Source organism: Anolis carolinensis, unplaced genomic scaffold (assembly GCF_035594765.1).
Source record: "Anolis carolinensis isolate JA03-04 unplaced genomic scaffold, rAnoCar3.1.pri scaffold_11, whole genome shotgun sequence".
Lineage (NCBI taxonomy): Eukaryota > Metazoa > Chordata > Lepidosauria > Squamata > Dactyloidae > Anolis > Anolis carolinensis.
In genome coordinates, this window is record NW_026943822.1 from 22,077,661 (window position 1) to 22,093,278 (window position 15,618).

Genomic DNA, 15,618 nt, shown 5'->3' on the forward strand with positions numbered 1-15,618 from the left:
GGATAATGTTTCACATAGATATCTTGCTTACTGCAATAGGCAGAACTCTGGAAATTCAGCTTTTAACTGCCATCTTGTATGGGGAAAGAAAGCCCAGAAGGCAACCACAACAAAGAATAAGAAGACACCTCTCAAATCCCAAGACCCAAGCCAGACTTGCTGACTTGGGAGGACAAAAATGCTCTTCTCCATCCAGATGAACTTACCCCAGTAACTTCCAACTTTTCTCTCTTCTTCCTCCTCTTAAAGAGGTTTCAAAGGGATACATATACAAATACCAAGCAAGGTTTAGTCTGGAGGGAGATGTACAGAAGATTTATTTCATCAGGGTTTCCTATTTACATTTCACTTCCACGTACTATTTTGCTACTCTAGGATAACAATCCACTGAACACATGAACAGCCTCTTCATAGAAAAAAAATTTAAATTCATTATAGAACAGTAGTGCATACGTTTATAATTCTGAAAAAGCCAGCCTGCTTTCTCTTAACACACTAACGGAAGATTCGTTCCTTTTAAATTGAAGGGAGTCCTGTGATTCTAACATTTTGGTTAGTAGTCATTTTGTAGTGTTCGGGACTTGATTTTAATGCTTTTTTTTTCTTTTAAAGACAAACACTGGTGAGGGGCAAGCAGTAAATAAAAGAACCCCAAACAAACGAAAGGTTTTGCAAAATATCCATGTATGAATCAAATCAGTAAAACAGCTAGCAGAAACCTGCCAAGTGTAGGCAAGTCTCTAGTTTATGTTGCCTTTTCCTGGTAAACGGTTCCAAAAATAGCATTTACTTGGTCACTAACATGTACAGATATGTGGAAATCTGGCTAAAAGAGTGGGGGGTGGGTGCCACAGTAATTAGGGGGGTATTAAAAGCCAAGCTTTTTGCCCATCACCAGTGTGTGCACTGAGCTGTCCTGGCTTAGGAAACGTGTGCTTTTTTGCCAAAGTTGGCGAGACAACAACCGATGGATGCAGCTGACCCGGCCAAGCCCCCTTTCTGGCGCAGAGGAAAGAATGGGATTCAAGCTTAGGATTGCGCTTTCTACGCATAGGTTCCTCCAGTGATGAGCAGCTCGTAAGCGGGATCCCGACTCCTCCGGCAGAGGACAATGCAGGCACACAGCATACCCAGCAGCTGCGGGGAGGAAATAAACCGTGTAAACAGGAGCGTCATTTGCAGGAAGTATCCATCACACAGGTGGATTTCATGCCATATTGCTTCAGCAAGAGCCTCTCTGACTTCTCTTAGGACAGGCATGGGCAAACTTTGACCCTCCTGGTGTTTTGGACTTCAATTACCGGCTGTTAGGAATTGTGGGAGTTGGAAGTCCAAAGTTGCCACATGCCTGTCCTAGGAACTCCTATCTACACTTGTTTATTTCTGGTGTTCTCATTCATAAAAGTATTGCCACGTCCTTCATTTTCTCCTAGTTCTTAGAATTAAGTCTACAACAGAGTTGTTGCCAAGTTGTCATGATCTGATAAAACAGGCATGGGCAAACATCAGCCCTCCAGGTGTTTTGGACTCCAACTTGCACAATTCCTAACAGCCGGTAGGAATTGTGGGAGTTGAAGTCCAAAACACCTGGAGGGCCGAAGTTTGCCCATATCTGTGACAGAATCATAGAAATATGAGTTGGAAGAGACTACAAGTGTTATCTAGTCCAACACCCAATCTGTGCACTTATGAATCAGGATTCTTTCATTTCTCTTCCAACAGCTCATAAACCTAGGATTGTGATGAACACACAACTTAATGTACTGAGACATGCAAGGACAATGGTGTTGGCCACTACTGCAGGAACATCTAAACAGGGCTTCCGATTTATAAAAAGTAAACAGTACTTCAGCCACTCAAACCTCAACACAACAAGGATTAAAAACACATCCAATTTGTTTAATTTGTGGAGCAGGATGCAATAATCATAACCATTTGAAATGCAATTCTTTTTATTTGCTTTGGCAATCTTGATTTTCTAGTTAGAGATGTTTGCACAGACTTATTATCAGTGAAGCCTGAGTTGCATAGAACAAATCCTGTCAACTGATGAAAAGCCTAGCAAAACATCCGGAGTCCAGTTTGTTCAGAGCAAACAACAGTCAGCTGTTCACTTTTGTGGGTATAAGTTTTGCAGATTTGATTTAGATTGCTCTCTTTATTTATCTCTAGACTCAGCCTTTTCAACCTGCGGCCCTCCAGGTGTTTTAGACTTCAGCTCCCAGAATTCCTGACTATAGAACAAGCTGGCTAGGGCTTCTGAGAGTTGGAGCTGGTGCCTGACTATTTCAAATTGGTCGGGTCACTATGTCAGGACATGTTGACATTCTGTTCTGACATTTCTTGGTGTGTTTAGCCCAATAAGCTGCTTACACAGCAACAGAGTGTAGACAAGTCTACAAATATTTGCGGATTACATATTGTATGACGTATCTTAATATCTGGGAGCATGTGCCAATTCTGACTAACAATATCTCAGGTAAAGACAAGAAAGACACCTCTAAATTCAGTAAAAGGGAGTGTGAACTCAAACCTCTGAAAGTAGACACAGAGTTCTTTGACTTTTACCTGGATGGCGGCAAATGCCAGCGCTGCCCAGATCACGTACATCATAATCTCCTGCAGCTTCTTTACAACCAAAGCCTCACATCCCTGAAAAACAAACGAGTCAGCAGTTTTGTTATGGAAATAACTTCTCATATGTCAGCTCTTTTTTCATAATGAACATTACATTTCTGGGATGTCTCAACAGATATATTAACCTCAGCGTAAAGATCCAAAGGGCGACTCAAGCTTCCCGTGCAGTTGCTGATGGTGGCTTTGCAACAGCTGAGGGGCACACTGTGGTTTTTGGCTTCTTTGAACCAGTTCGTTGTCTCCCAGTCACTGTAGTTGTGGATCCCACAGCAGTGCAGCTGCAAAAGAAGAGGAAAGATGAAGATCACATTGAGCAAATCCAAGATGTGCTCATGCCAGGATAGATATTTAGTGATGTGCAAAAGTTCATTTGGGCATTGCAACATCTGTAGTATCACTACCTCTGTTAACTTGCTGTAACAACACGTTTTTTATGTGTCACTGCTCAGTTCATTGCATTCATCTTCCTGCATTACCACAGAGCAAGCGGCATTTTAGTTTATGGAAGCAAAACTTCCTTGGGCTTCATTTCATCCCTGACCCTTATCTGGGTTGAGCCACAATCACTGGGAGCCATGAATGTACTCCACAGTTTACTAAATCTATCAAAGCTTCTATGGCTGATAGAAATTTTGCACCTTTAACAAGACCAACTCTTCCAGTGCTTTCTTTCTAGCCCCAGGCAGCAACTACTTTACCAGCTGGTCTAGTAAAGGGCAGGAGAAGTTGGATGCTACTATCACCATTACAGTATCCAAAGGGACCAGTGAGACTAAACTGTCATATAGTTATCTACTGACCATGGCTTTAGACAGTATCTAACTACCAGAAAAGGACTGATTTCCTCCATAAGTCTGTTGGGTAAAGTGCTTCTCTGCACATTAAAAGACCATTTGCTATGAAAGAGCTGTACTTGTGGCTTGGAGTCTTGCCTTTCCCCTAGTTTGGCACCAACAATGTTTACACTGGCTCTCACCTGCCTCTGGACATAATCAATGGCACGACTGGCAGCATCCGGGTTAGTCCCATTGTATGTGTCATATACTTTCTTAATGCTGTGATCAACTTCAAACTCCACCTATTTGAACAAACATTAAGATGGTTTCAATTGTTGACAGAAAGTACATTCAGAGACACAATTTCCTTTAAGGACCTGATTGTTTGGGATAGACAAAAACAGCTCTCACATATAACTGAGCCTCATAATTTTAGCTTGATGAAATAATTCAGGAATCTCATCCGTGGGCTCCCTTCACAAGTGTTGTCTTTCCATGAGGCTTTTAAAATGCTGAGTTTATACTCAGGTTGTAACTCGGAACTTGGTTCAGAGTATTAATTAAGAACGTTACAAAAGCACAAAGCTACAAAAGAACACTTTATAAGGCAGTACTAATCTATTATTCACAGTCATCCAACTCTAGGCGTACCTCATTATTTTTCTGCAAGCTCTCTTTCTCTCTCTCTGAAGATTTTAATTACTTTCTCTGGCAAGCCTGCCATTCTTACTTTTGTATCTAAAATTATAATCTGATATCCTTCTGCAATTTTGCATATCAAAACGTAAACTGTATCAAAGCGTAAACACACCTAGCAGCATCAGTTTGTTTCAGCACTCTAGAAGAGACAATTACCTTTGCTCTGTAGATGTAACCCAGGACGACGACCACAACTTCAGTAATGAAAACCAGTAAGAGGATGATCACAAACTGCAAGAGAAAAAATGACTTCATGTTGGCCACATACATGGTTTTATAAAGATGTAAGTTTTGCACTACCTAGTTACACCACAATTACATGATTACAAAAACCTCCCTGTTAATATTGACTATGTCCATTGTGTGAGCATCTGCCTGAATAATTTGAGGAGCAAATACTCTAGTTCAAAGGGACCAGAATAGCTGATCAAGAGCCAGGTGTTGGCAGTCACTCCATGGTAACTCAAGCTCCTTTCATGTAAATGTAATAGAATATCTTTCAGTCCAACCACACTGCTAATGTAGATTATTCTAATATCCCTGTTTAATGGACGCAGATTAATCTTATACTCATTTTAACACACTTTGTCCCAGTAAAATGGTCAGCTAAATCTTGTATTTATGACATGATTTGTCATCACATTTTTCTTTTTTCTTTTCTTAAAAAAAAGCTAGTTATGTTCTGCAGGCTGTATTTCAGGAATGAGTGCTTGTTTTATTAGAGTCTTAAGATGCAAACACCCATAGACTCTTTGTTAACTTTTTTCACAGTGCAGGAAGCTACATTTATTCATGTTGCATCACTTTATATATTAAAGCTTGTCGCTGGAAAGTTTGAACAAGGATGCTACTTCAAGAGAACTGACAGGATTTGTTTGGACATATATGCCTTCCTGCTACTGTTGACTTGAAGTGAGTCCATAAATTTCATCAGGTTTTCTCAGGCAAGGAAGACTAAAGAGGTGGTTTTGCCAGTCCCTTCCTGTGAAACTGACCCTTTTATTTGTTAGCAGCTTCCAATCCAAACACTAACTTTCTTGCCTCTGAGATCAGACACAGGATCTGGATACTTATCTACAAAAAATGCTCTAATGGCTCTGTCATACACAAATCCTGATTTTAAATTAAGTTCATGTCTTCGTAATCTATGTGGGTTTCTGTCCCCTAAATGAAGAGCTTTATTAGCCTGAAATCTTTTTTGTTAATTGAAATTTTATTATCAGAGAGATTGAAATTTGCTGTGACTCTTGGGGGTCTCTCAAATTGTGAAGAAATGCTTATCAAATACAGAGCTCTTCTGGCACAAGAGACTTACCGTTGCAAGACCGCAGCGACTTTCCCGGATTGTGGCACAGCAGCCAATGAGGCCTATGATGAAGAGGAGCGTGCCCACAGCGATGATGACCACGGCAGGGATCAATGTGTAAACGTCTTCAAAGAAGTGATCGTAATCATCGTATGTGATGAAGACGTATGCGCCGACGTAGCACAAAATACCAGCTGCTGCCTGTAAGAAAAAAAAAAGGGTCAAAAGAGCCTTCTGCTTCCTTGAGGGTTGGCATCCACAAAAACATGTACCAACAATGTATTTTGGTCTTTGGTTCAGCAATTGCCCCAAGTCAGAAACTGTGATGGGAAAGGTGGCTCAAGACAATGACATTATAGCATGGGTGGCACTTAATGCTAGACAAATCCAGGCAATCATAAATAGTTTTGTCTGAAAATCAGATGGTTTTTCTTTTTCTGCCACATCACCAGGCCAAGATTAGCATTTTAAAGAACAAAGAATGAAACCAGCTGGATCAAACCAAAGTCCTGTCTAGTTTAGCATCCTGTTTTCTTCAGAATAGCAACCAGATGTTTCTGGGAAGCCCAAATGCAAGACACAAAAGCCCTCCCCTTCTTCCACTGCCTTTCTTCAGCCAATGCCTGGCATTCAGGGGCATTCTGCCTTTGACCTTGGAGGTAATGTGTAGCTACCGTGACCAGAAAACTGGATAGAAAGATCAGGACCAAAAAGAACTGCAATCCATAAATGCATTTGACCCTAAGGGACAAGAAAAAGCAACACAAACATATTGTGTTTTTTTAAAAAAAGGGTCTGAAAGGGTATTGAAAAACAAAAAAGGTAGGGGGGAAAAAACACCAACAATGCCTCCATTCTCTTGCATTCACTGAGTCGTGTTGCTATGGAGCCAGAACTGACTCTTCAGCACTGACAGATTCCTTGAACGAAACTCACACCAAGCTGAAGAAAGCTCTTTCCAAGATAAAAAATATGCAACTCAAGGCTTCAATGAAACAAAAAGGCACCCAGAGAGCTTCTTAGATCAATACTTTTATTGAGGCATTTCAAGCAACTACAACTCAATATTCTGCCTGAGGGGCTCATCTTTTTTAAAACAGTGTTCAAATTACACTTGTTCAGTTCTGAAGGGAACATGAGAACATTAGCTTCACTCTCAAGTTTCAATCCTAGTAATAATTCATAGGTTCAGGTACTAATGAACTTTATCTTGTTCTGATCATCTGTGCAGCACTATGTTTAATGTGGTATGCTGAAGCAAGAAATTAGCAGCACTTATGCACGAATACACCAGATATTAAAGAATGTGCTAAATGTTTTAGAGAGTTTGTGGTAGCCTTTTACAATCTTTGGTTTCATTTGTATGAAGGACAAAGAAAGAGCCAGCATTTTTAAAAGAAAAACTTCAAGTACGTTTTGTGAGAAGCTCTCAGTTCCATTGATTACTTATGTTTTCAATTTCAAGGGTTGCTGTGAAGCATGGGTCATGGTGTTGTGTGAAATTTTTACTGAGACTAAATTGAGCTGACGCAGATCCAAAAACACTAAGCTCATGTACGCTGACAAATATTTCTGGAGGGGCGCATGATCCAATTTTCTAAAAATAAATGGGCTGATCTAGCAAAAAGGCAAAGGCGAATCTCAGCAGAACAGACCAAATTTGGATAATTAGATGGTTGTTCTTGTATTACTTCACTCAACTTAGAAAAGCAAATTTCAAAGCTATTGTGTGATACGAGAAGGGGCGAGAAACAAATAAAATAAAAATAATTATTATTATACAGCGGTGGTTCTCAACCTGTGGGTCTCCAGACGTTTTGGCCTTCAACTCCCAGAAATCCTAACAGCTGGTAAACTGGCTGGGCTTTCTGGGAGTTGTAGGCCAAAACACCTGGTGACTCACAGGTTGAGAACCACTGTTATATAGGAATACATCATTTTGTCTTTCCTTTAGGTCCAGTACTCCTTCCTACATCAGAGCTTTCATCAATTAACACAACAGCAGATGAAATGAATAATTATCGTAAGCCATTTACATACTCTGGTTCTCCTATATGGAAAGAAAAATGGATTGGCATGCTGTGAAGATACGGAATACTAAGATTTTTGGTGGTATCAGGGTGCTGTCGTTCGGCATGACATGCTAATCTCTGCCTTTCCACTCTCAAAATAAATACCTGCATTACCTGAATGCAACAACCTTAACACAAAGGACAAACCTGTAAATAATTTGGTATGTCCCATTGCTAAAAAAAAAAACCATAAAAAAACCAGCAAAGGTAATTAATGTGATATGAAACATTTTTCACTTGTTCTAAAAATATAAAAACCAGGTAATAGATATTCTTGGTTAACTGCATTTCTAAAATTCTGAGAATTAGATTCCAAAAGCAACACCTTTATCTCAACGTAGACCTGGAAGCAATACTGGCCTTTATCTTTCTCATACCAAAAATAGGCAGCATAAAAGAAAAACCAGAATCCCATAGTTCTTCAACGTTTGTTTCTCTTGCCTCTCTAGATATGCTCACTGCCAGCATCCCTGTTCTGATGTAAGGTTATGTAAAGGCATTTTCTATTTAAAGTCCCGCTTTGTTATCCTTCACAAATCTTTAAACTATCTTCAGTTCTTAAGGGCACCAAGGCAACTTCTTGTAACTATGAATGGGCAATATCCAAATCACCCTATCATATTTGACTTACTTATATTTAGAAACCTTCAAATGACTTCCCGTTATGAACTGCCATCTAATTAGTTCCGAAATCACCTTAACAGCCTAAAAACAGAGCAAGAGTGTTTCAGTGTGTGTTCATACATTTCTGCTTTTTGCAAAAGCACAAATCTCATCTCGAATGTTTTCACTAAAGAGCCAAGAAATCGGCAATCATAGAGAACTTGTCTTTACTATAGGCACTAATTGGAGTAAAACAAGAGTGTGCGTGTGACTCAAATGCTGCATGAAAATAGCAATATAAGATAAGCAAGATAGCAATTTAAGAGGCTTTGCACCAGAAGATGGATAATAAATGGCAGCTGAAATGCCCTCTTAGTACAAGAAAGTGCTAAAAACATTACCCTGATCATCTCGAAAGAAAACTAGTAAGGCCCCATCTACACTGCTATATAATCCAATTTCTGAATCCAGATTATCTGCTTTGAACTGGATTATATAGTCCAGCTTCAGTCTCAAGACCAGACTTGTGACTTGCTACTGACAGAAGTAACATCAAGGTTATAACTGTTTTAGTTGAGCACAGCATCATCCTGCCAAATATTTTTAAAAAATACTTCCAGGATGGGAGTTTTGGCCCCATGATGGAACAAACCTGTTTTGTTTTTAATTTACGCCTCACATGGTGATGCTACAGCCAGTAATTAGAACACTCAATTTCCCCAGGATTAAGTCATTAACTCATTTAATCTTGATTAAGTGCTACAAATTAACGTTTGTTGTTCTACCATATACCATTGATGCATTGTTTACTTCCAACTCTATAGTTGGCTGCCAACTGCTCACAATATTACAGTCATTTTCAAATTATCAAATAGACATTATAAATCCATAAATGTCACATTATCATTCCAAATGAAAAAAAAAACTTTCAAGAGGTCTACCACAGGGAATACTATGTTACACTTAAGAGCCTTGAAGTAACAACAGGTCTTTTTAGAAGTGCTATTTGTAGCAATGCTATTTCTGTTTACACTATTGCATTACCACAATCTTCCAACCCTTCAAAAGCCAAATATTTTTAACCAGTGGGATAATGCACCTGGTTTTACAATAACTGGAGCTCTAACACATCTGCTCAGAAAGGACGAACTGTATCTATCATATTCCTAAATACAGCTCCATTTACGTAAGCCAGGTTTTACTGGTCTCAGGTAAATGGTTTTATGTCCATTTCTCTGTATCCCATACACCAGTGGTTCTCAACCTGTGAGTCCCCAGATGTTTTGGCCTTCAACTCCCAGAAATCCTAACAGCTGGTAAGGTTGAGAACCACTGCCATAGATGTTGGGTTAAACATTGCTCCACTTACCTACGAACACCATTTTAATACACCAGTAAGATGCTAATCTTTAAAAGTAATCTTTAAAAGAGAATGGCTACAGATACTTGAGAAATAATTAATATATGTTGCATACATGGGCCAAATGAAACAAACCGAGGAATAATTTGATCTATATTTGCTGTAATCCCACATCTCTTACCCAACCATTTTTGTTTCTTCTGTTTGTAAGTTGCCTCATATATATGTGTATGTATACACACACGCACAAATCTAAATTGAGAGGTAAAGCAGTTCACAATATGGAATAAAACTAATGCAATTTAATACCCACAACATGTAAATATTCTAAATGAGCTCCCTGACATTGTGTGAGAAACATTCCAAAAATCGACCGCACCTCCTCTCTTAATCTCTCCTCTGTACAAATCCATATCTATTCTTAATAAAGCAACTCATTTAAAGATCAAGAGTACTTTTTAAAAACAAGTACTGCAGTAACTTCATGGCAGCGCATGGCTTCAAATCCAGACATCCGTTAACTGGAAGAAAATTGATTTCATTAGCAGGATATGCAGCTATTTTGGGCCGCCTTTGTGCTCTGTTTCAGTGACCTCCTTTCGGACCTGACATTGCAATCCTGGAAGCTGAGAGCCTTCATTTAATGAAAAATGTCCCATTACTTTCTGCCCCACCCACCAACATGCATCACACATTTGGGAGCCAGATGAAAGCCCCGGGAGGGCTGATCTGCTTTCAGGAGGCACCAAAGGTTGCTGGAATGTAGATGCACCTTCCATAAGGACCAGTCTCTCCAACTTCTGCCTTTCGGCTCAATGAAAGCTCTGCTTTTAAAAGGCTACAGTTTTGGGGGACAGAAGGGGGAAGCAAGGTCACAAGGGAAGGATAATGGGGCCTCAAAAGAAGGCGCTGTACTCAAAACACATCTGAGCTCATGCTTTTTAATTAAATCCTCCCCAATGATGACCACATCATGACGCAAGCCTGCTCCATATTGGTCTGAAACAGGCCTTCTTCCCTACCTCAGCCACGGGTAGGTTTTTGGCCCCAATCAGTCCCCACCCCCCATAGAATCATAAGAGTTGGAAGGGCCATCCAGTCCAACTCTCTTCTGCCATTCAGGAAGACACAATCAAAGCACCCCCGACAGATGGACATCCAGCCATAGTATAAATTTCATCCAGGTGGTTTAATCAAGTAATACTCTGCTGCGACAAGACAGGGCCTTCTCAGTGGTGGCCCCTTGGCTCTGGGACTCCCTCTCCAGGGAGATCAGATCAGCCCCTTCTCTCCTGACCATTAGGAAAAAACCAAGATGTGGCTTTGGAACCAAGCCTTTGAAAAGCAATTGGAGCAGTGCAATATGTGACTCTACGGATCAATGTAATTGACAAATGGAACGGCCCTAAATTATGATTTGGATGGTGTGACCTTAATTGTTGTTTTAATAATTTATGTTTTAATTGCTTGGTTTTCATTGTAACTGTTTATTTTAACATGTGTGTGTATGGCATCGAATCGCAGCCTGTTGTAAGGTCCCCTCCAGGGTGAGAAGGACAGGGGCACAAATATGGTAAATAAATACATAAATGTTATTTATTATTACGTTTTTATTATCTGTGTATTTGCATTATCATTATTGTATTATTATTGCTAGTGTCTTTACATTATCATTGTATTATACAATAACAACAACATCAATAACAATAATAGTTTAATAAGGGTTAGATACCACCCCCCTTGAGAGTTCCTGGTGATGCAGCAGGTTATACTGCTAAGCTGCTGAACCTTCTGACCGAAAGGTCAGCGGTTCAAATCCGGGGAGCAGGATGAGCTCCTGTTGTTAGCCCCAGCTTCGACTTACAATAAAACACAATTAAAAAATGTTACAGGCAATTCAATCAGTTAAAATTAAATACATTAAACATTGATAAAAAATATACATATACAGTAGAGTCTCAATTATCCAACATTCGCTTATCCAACATTCTGGATTATCCAACGCATTTTTGTAGTCAATGTTTTCAATACATTGTGATATTTTGGTGCTAAATTCGTAAATACAGTAATTACTGTATAGCATTACTGCGTATTGAACTACCTTTTCTGTCAAATTTGTTGTATAACATGATGTTTTGGTGCTTAATTTGTAAAACCATCACCTAATTTGATGTTTAATAGGCTTCTCTTTACTCTCTCTTTGTTATCCAATGTATTTGCTTACCCAACGTGCTACTGGCCCATTTATGTTGGATAAGTGGGGCCGGGCTGTGGCGCAGGCTGTTGAGCAACCAGCTGCAAAGGATCACTCTGACCAGGAGGTCATGAGTTTGAGGCCAGCTCAGAGCCCCGTGTTTGTCTTGTTCTTGTTCTATGTTAAGGCATTGAATGTTATGTGTTATGTGATCCGCCCTGAGTCCCCTTCGGGGTGAGAAGGGCGGAATATAAATAGTGTAAATAAATAAATAAGCGAGACTCTACTGTAAATACACAATTGGCGCATTTTGAGTCTGATAACTGGTCTGTCATTGAATTCTAGGATGGTAATAATTGATGCTGCTGTTATTAATCGAAGGCCTGGTCCCATAACCAGGTCTTGACTTTCCTGCAGATAGTTTTTCTTCATTCTTATGGAGATATTTTTTTTAATAGCTGCACACTCCATATCCTTGCCCATTCTTGATTAGGAATTCCTCTCTTGTGAAGGAATTGGTTGTTATTATAAATATTATAAATATGATGTAGACATTTCATAGAATCATAGAATAGTAGAGTTGGAAGAGACCTCATGGGCCATCCAGTCCAACCCCCTGCTAAGAAGCAGGAAATCGCATTCAAAGCATCCCCGAGAGATGGCCATCCAGCCTCTGTTTAAAAGCCTCCAAAGAAGGAGCCTCTACCACGGCTCAGGGGAAAGAGTTCCACTGTCGAACAGCTCTCATAGTGAGGAAGCTCTTCCTGATGTTCAGGTGGAATCTCCTTTCCTGTAGTTTGAAGCCATTGTTCCGTGTCCTGGTCTGCAGGGCCGCAGAAAACAAGCTTGCTCCCTCCTCCCTATGACTTCCCTTCACGTATTTGTACATGGCTATCATGTCTCCTCTCAGCCTTCTCTTTTGCAGGCTAAACATGCCCAGCTCTTTAAGCCGCTCCTCATAGGGCTTGTTCTCCAGACCTTTAATCATTTTAGTCGCCCTCCTCTGGACGCTTTCCAGCTTGCCAACATCTCCCTTCAACTGCGGTGCCCAAAATTGGACACAGTGTGATTCCAGGTGTGGTCTGACCAAGGCAGAATAGAGGGGGAGCATGACTTCCCTGGATCTAGACCAGGGGTCCTCAAACCTTTTAAGTGGAGGGCCGATTCATGGTCCCTCAGATTGTTGAGGGGCCGAATTATCATTTGAAAAAAAAAAATACAAACAAATTCCTATGCACACTGCTCATGTCTTATTTGTAGTACAAAAAAATTAGCATTATATATTACTATATTCCACTATACCATAATATTATTAGTACTATTACATTTAATATTTAATATATAATTAATATTATTATGTTATACAATATCATTATATTGTATTATTATTATTAGCCACCCTGAGTCCGCTATTGGGTGAGAAGGGTGAGGTAGAAATACTGTAATAAATAAATAAATATTATATTGTATTACATTATAATATTATTATCAATATTATATGTGTACACAATATATAATATTATTACCATATTATTCATTTACAATATTTCATTTACAATATTAGTAAATGAAAGAACACTACAATATTTATAAATAAAAACAATTTTAACCAACATACTGTAAACGTATTAGGATTTCAGTGGGAAGTGGACCTGCTTTTGGCCAATGAGATATTCAAGTAGGATTGTCGTGTGCCTTCAAGTCATTTCAGACTTTGGACGAGCCTCAATCTAAAACTGAGGGCGGGGCCCAGGTAAATGGCCTTGGAGGGCCGCATCCGGCCCCCGGGCCTTAGTTTGGGGACCCCTGATCTAGACGCTATACCCCTATTGATGCAGGCCAGAATCCCATTGGCTTTTTTAGCTGTACATTATAATATTATTATCAATATTATATGTGTACACAATATATAATATTATTACCATATTATTCATTTACAATATTTCATTTACAATATTAGTAAATGAAAGAACACTACAACATTTATAAATAAAAACAATTTTAACCAACATACTGTAAACTTATCAGGATTTCAGTGGGAAGTGGACCTGCTTTTGGCCAATGAGATATTCAAGTAGGATTGTCGTGTGCCTTCAAGTCATTTCAGACTTTGGACGAGCCTCAATCTAAAACTGAGGGCGGGGGCCAGGTAAATGGCCTTGGAGGGCCGCATCCGGCCCCCGGGCCTTAGTTTGGGGAGCCCTGATCTAGACGCTATACCCCTATTGATGCAGGCCAGAATCCCATTGGCTTTTTTAGCTGTACATTATAATATTATTATCAATATTATATGTGTACACAATATATAATATTATTACCATATTATTCATTTACAATATTTCATTTACAATATTAGTAAATGAAAGAACACTACAACATTTATAAATAAAAACAATTTTAACCAACATACTGTAAACTTATCAGGATTTCAGTGGGAAGTGGACCTCATTTTGGCCAATGAGATATTCAAGTAGGATTGTCGTGTGCCTTCAAGTCATTTCTGACTTTGGACGAGCCTCAATCTAAAACTGAGGGCGGGGGCCAGGTAAATGGCCTTGGAGGGCCGCATCCGGCCCCCGGGCCTTAGTTTGGGGAGCCCTGATCTAGACGCTATACCCCTATTGATGCAGGCCAGAATCCCATTGGCTTTTTAAGCTGTACATTATAATATTATTATCAATATTATATGTGTACACAATATATAATATTATTACCATATTATTCATTTACAATATTTCATTTACAATATTAGTAAATGAAAGAACACTACAACATTTATAAATAAAAACAATTTTAACCAACATACTGTAAACTTATCAGGATTTCAGTGGGAAGTGGACCTGCTTTTGGCCAATGAGATATTCAAGTAGGATTGTCGTGTGCCTTCAAGTCATTTCTGACTTTGGACGAGCCTCAATCTAAAACTGAGGGCGGGGGCCAGGTAAATGGCCTTGGAGTTTGGGGTCTTAGTTTGGGGACCCCTGATCTAGACGCTATACCCCTATTGATGCAGGCCAGAATCCCATTGGCTTTTTTAATAATAATAATAATAATAATAACTTTATTTTTATACCCCGCCTCTATCTCCCCGGAGGGGACTCAGGGCGGCTTACATGGGGCCAAGCCCGAATAAAAACAGTAGCAGTATAAAACACAGCAATAGACAACAACTTGCACAATAAAAAAAAAAACATTAGCCAATAAAAAACAAGAACTAATAAAAACATGGATTAAAACTGAGAGATTGTAAAAGTAGACTGGGTAAGGTGCACCATATAAATATTGTAAACACAAGGTGACTGATAAAGTGCTGCAAATTCTGGAAGTGCAAATTGGGATGGGAATAGACCCTGTGTCTATATCGAGTTGACAAAGGTAAAAGGCGCTGCCGCATCACATTGTTGGCTCATGTTTAACTTGTTGTCCACGACGACTCCAAGGTCTTTTTCGCACACACTGCTGTCAAGCCAGGCATCGTCCCCCATTTAATATGATGTAAAGCACGAAGAGGAAGGTCTTGTATTAGGGATGGTTATAAAGCAGGTCTGGGCCAACTGGGGCCCTCCAGGGGGGTTTTGGACTTCAACTCCCCCAATTCCTCACAGCCTCAGGCCCCTTCCTTTTCCCCCTCAGCCGCTTAAGCGGCTGAGGGGGAAAAGGAAGGGGCCTGAGGCTGTGAGGAATTGGGGGAGTTGAAGTCCAAAACCCCTGGAGGGCCCCAGTCGGCTCAGTCTCCATCCATTCAGGACAAGGAGAATGAGGCCTAGTAGGCCTTGCTCACCCAGAAGATGAGGTTGAGGAAGACGAGGACGGTCTTGGAGGAGGTGATGCCGCACTGCCCCATGGCTGCTCCGCTGGCCTCCCCGCCGCCACGCCGCCGCCCCCGAGGCCGCTTTCCGCCGCCACTCCGCCCTGGCCAGCTGGACCTCGCCTCGCGGCTCCGCCTCCTGAAAGAAGGGGAGGGTTCCAAA

The 15,618-nt window shown here is 40.2% G+C and overlaps 1 protein-coding gene across 1 annotated transcript; it reads right to left on the reverse strand.

Annotated features, from left to right (window-relative positions):
- Positions 1-299: 299 nt before the first annotated feature.
- Positions 300-15,618, reverse strand: tspan3 (tetraspanin 3). Its single transcript, XM_003226379.4, has 7 exons — positions 15,429-15,618; positions 5,428-5,619; positions 4,269-4,343; positions 3,614-3,715; positions 2,763-2,915; positions 2,569-2,652; positions 300-1,137 (listed from the first exon to the last, which is right to left on the reverse strand). The coding sequence occupies exons 1-7, from the start codon at positions 15,489-15,491 to the stop codon at positions 1,045-1,047; spliced, it is 762 nt and encodes a 253-aa protein (XP_003226427.1). The 5' UTR covers positions 15,492-15,618; the 3' UTR covers positions 300-1,044.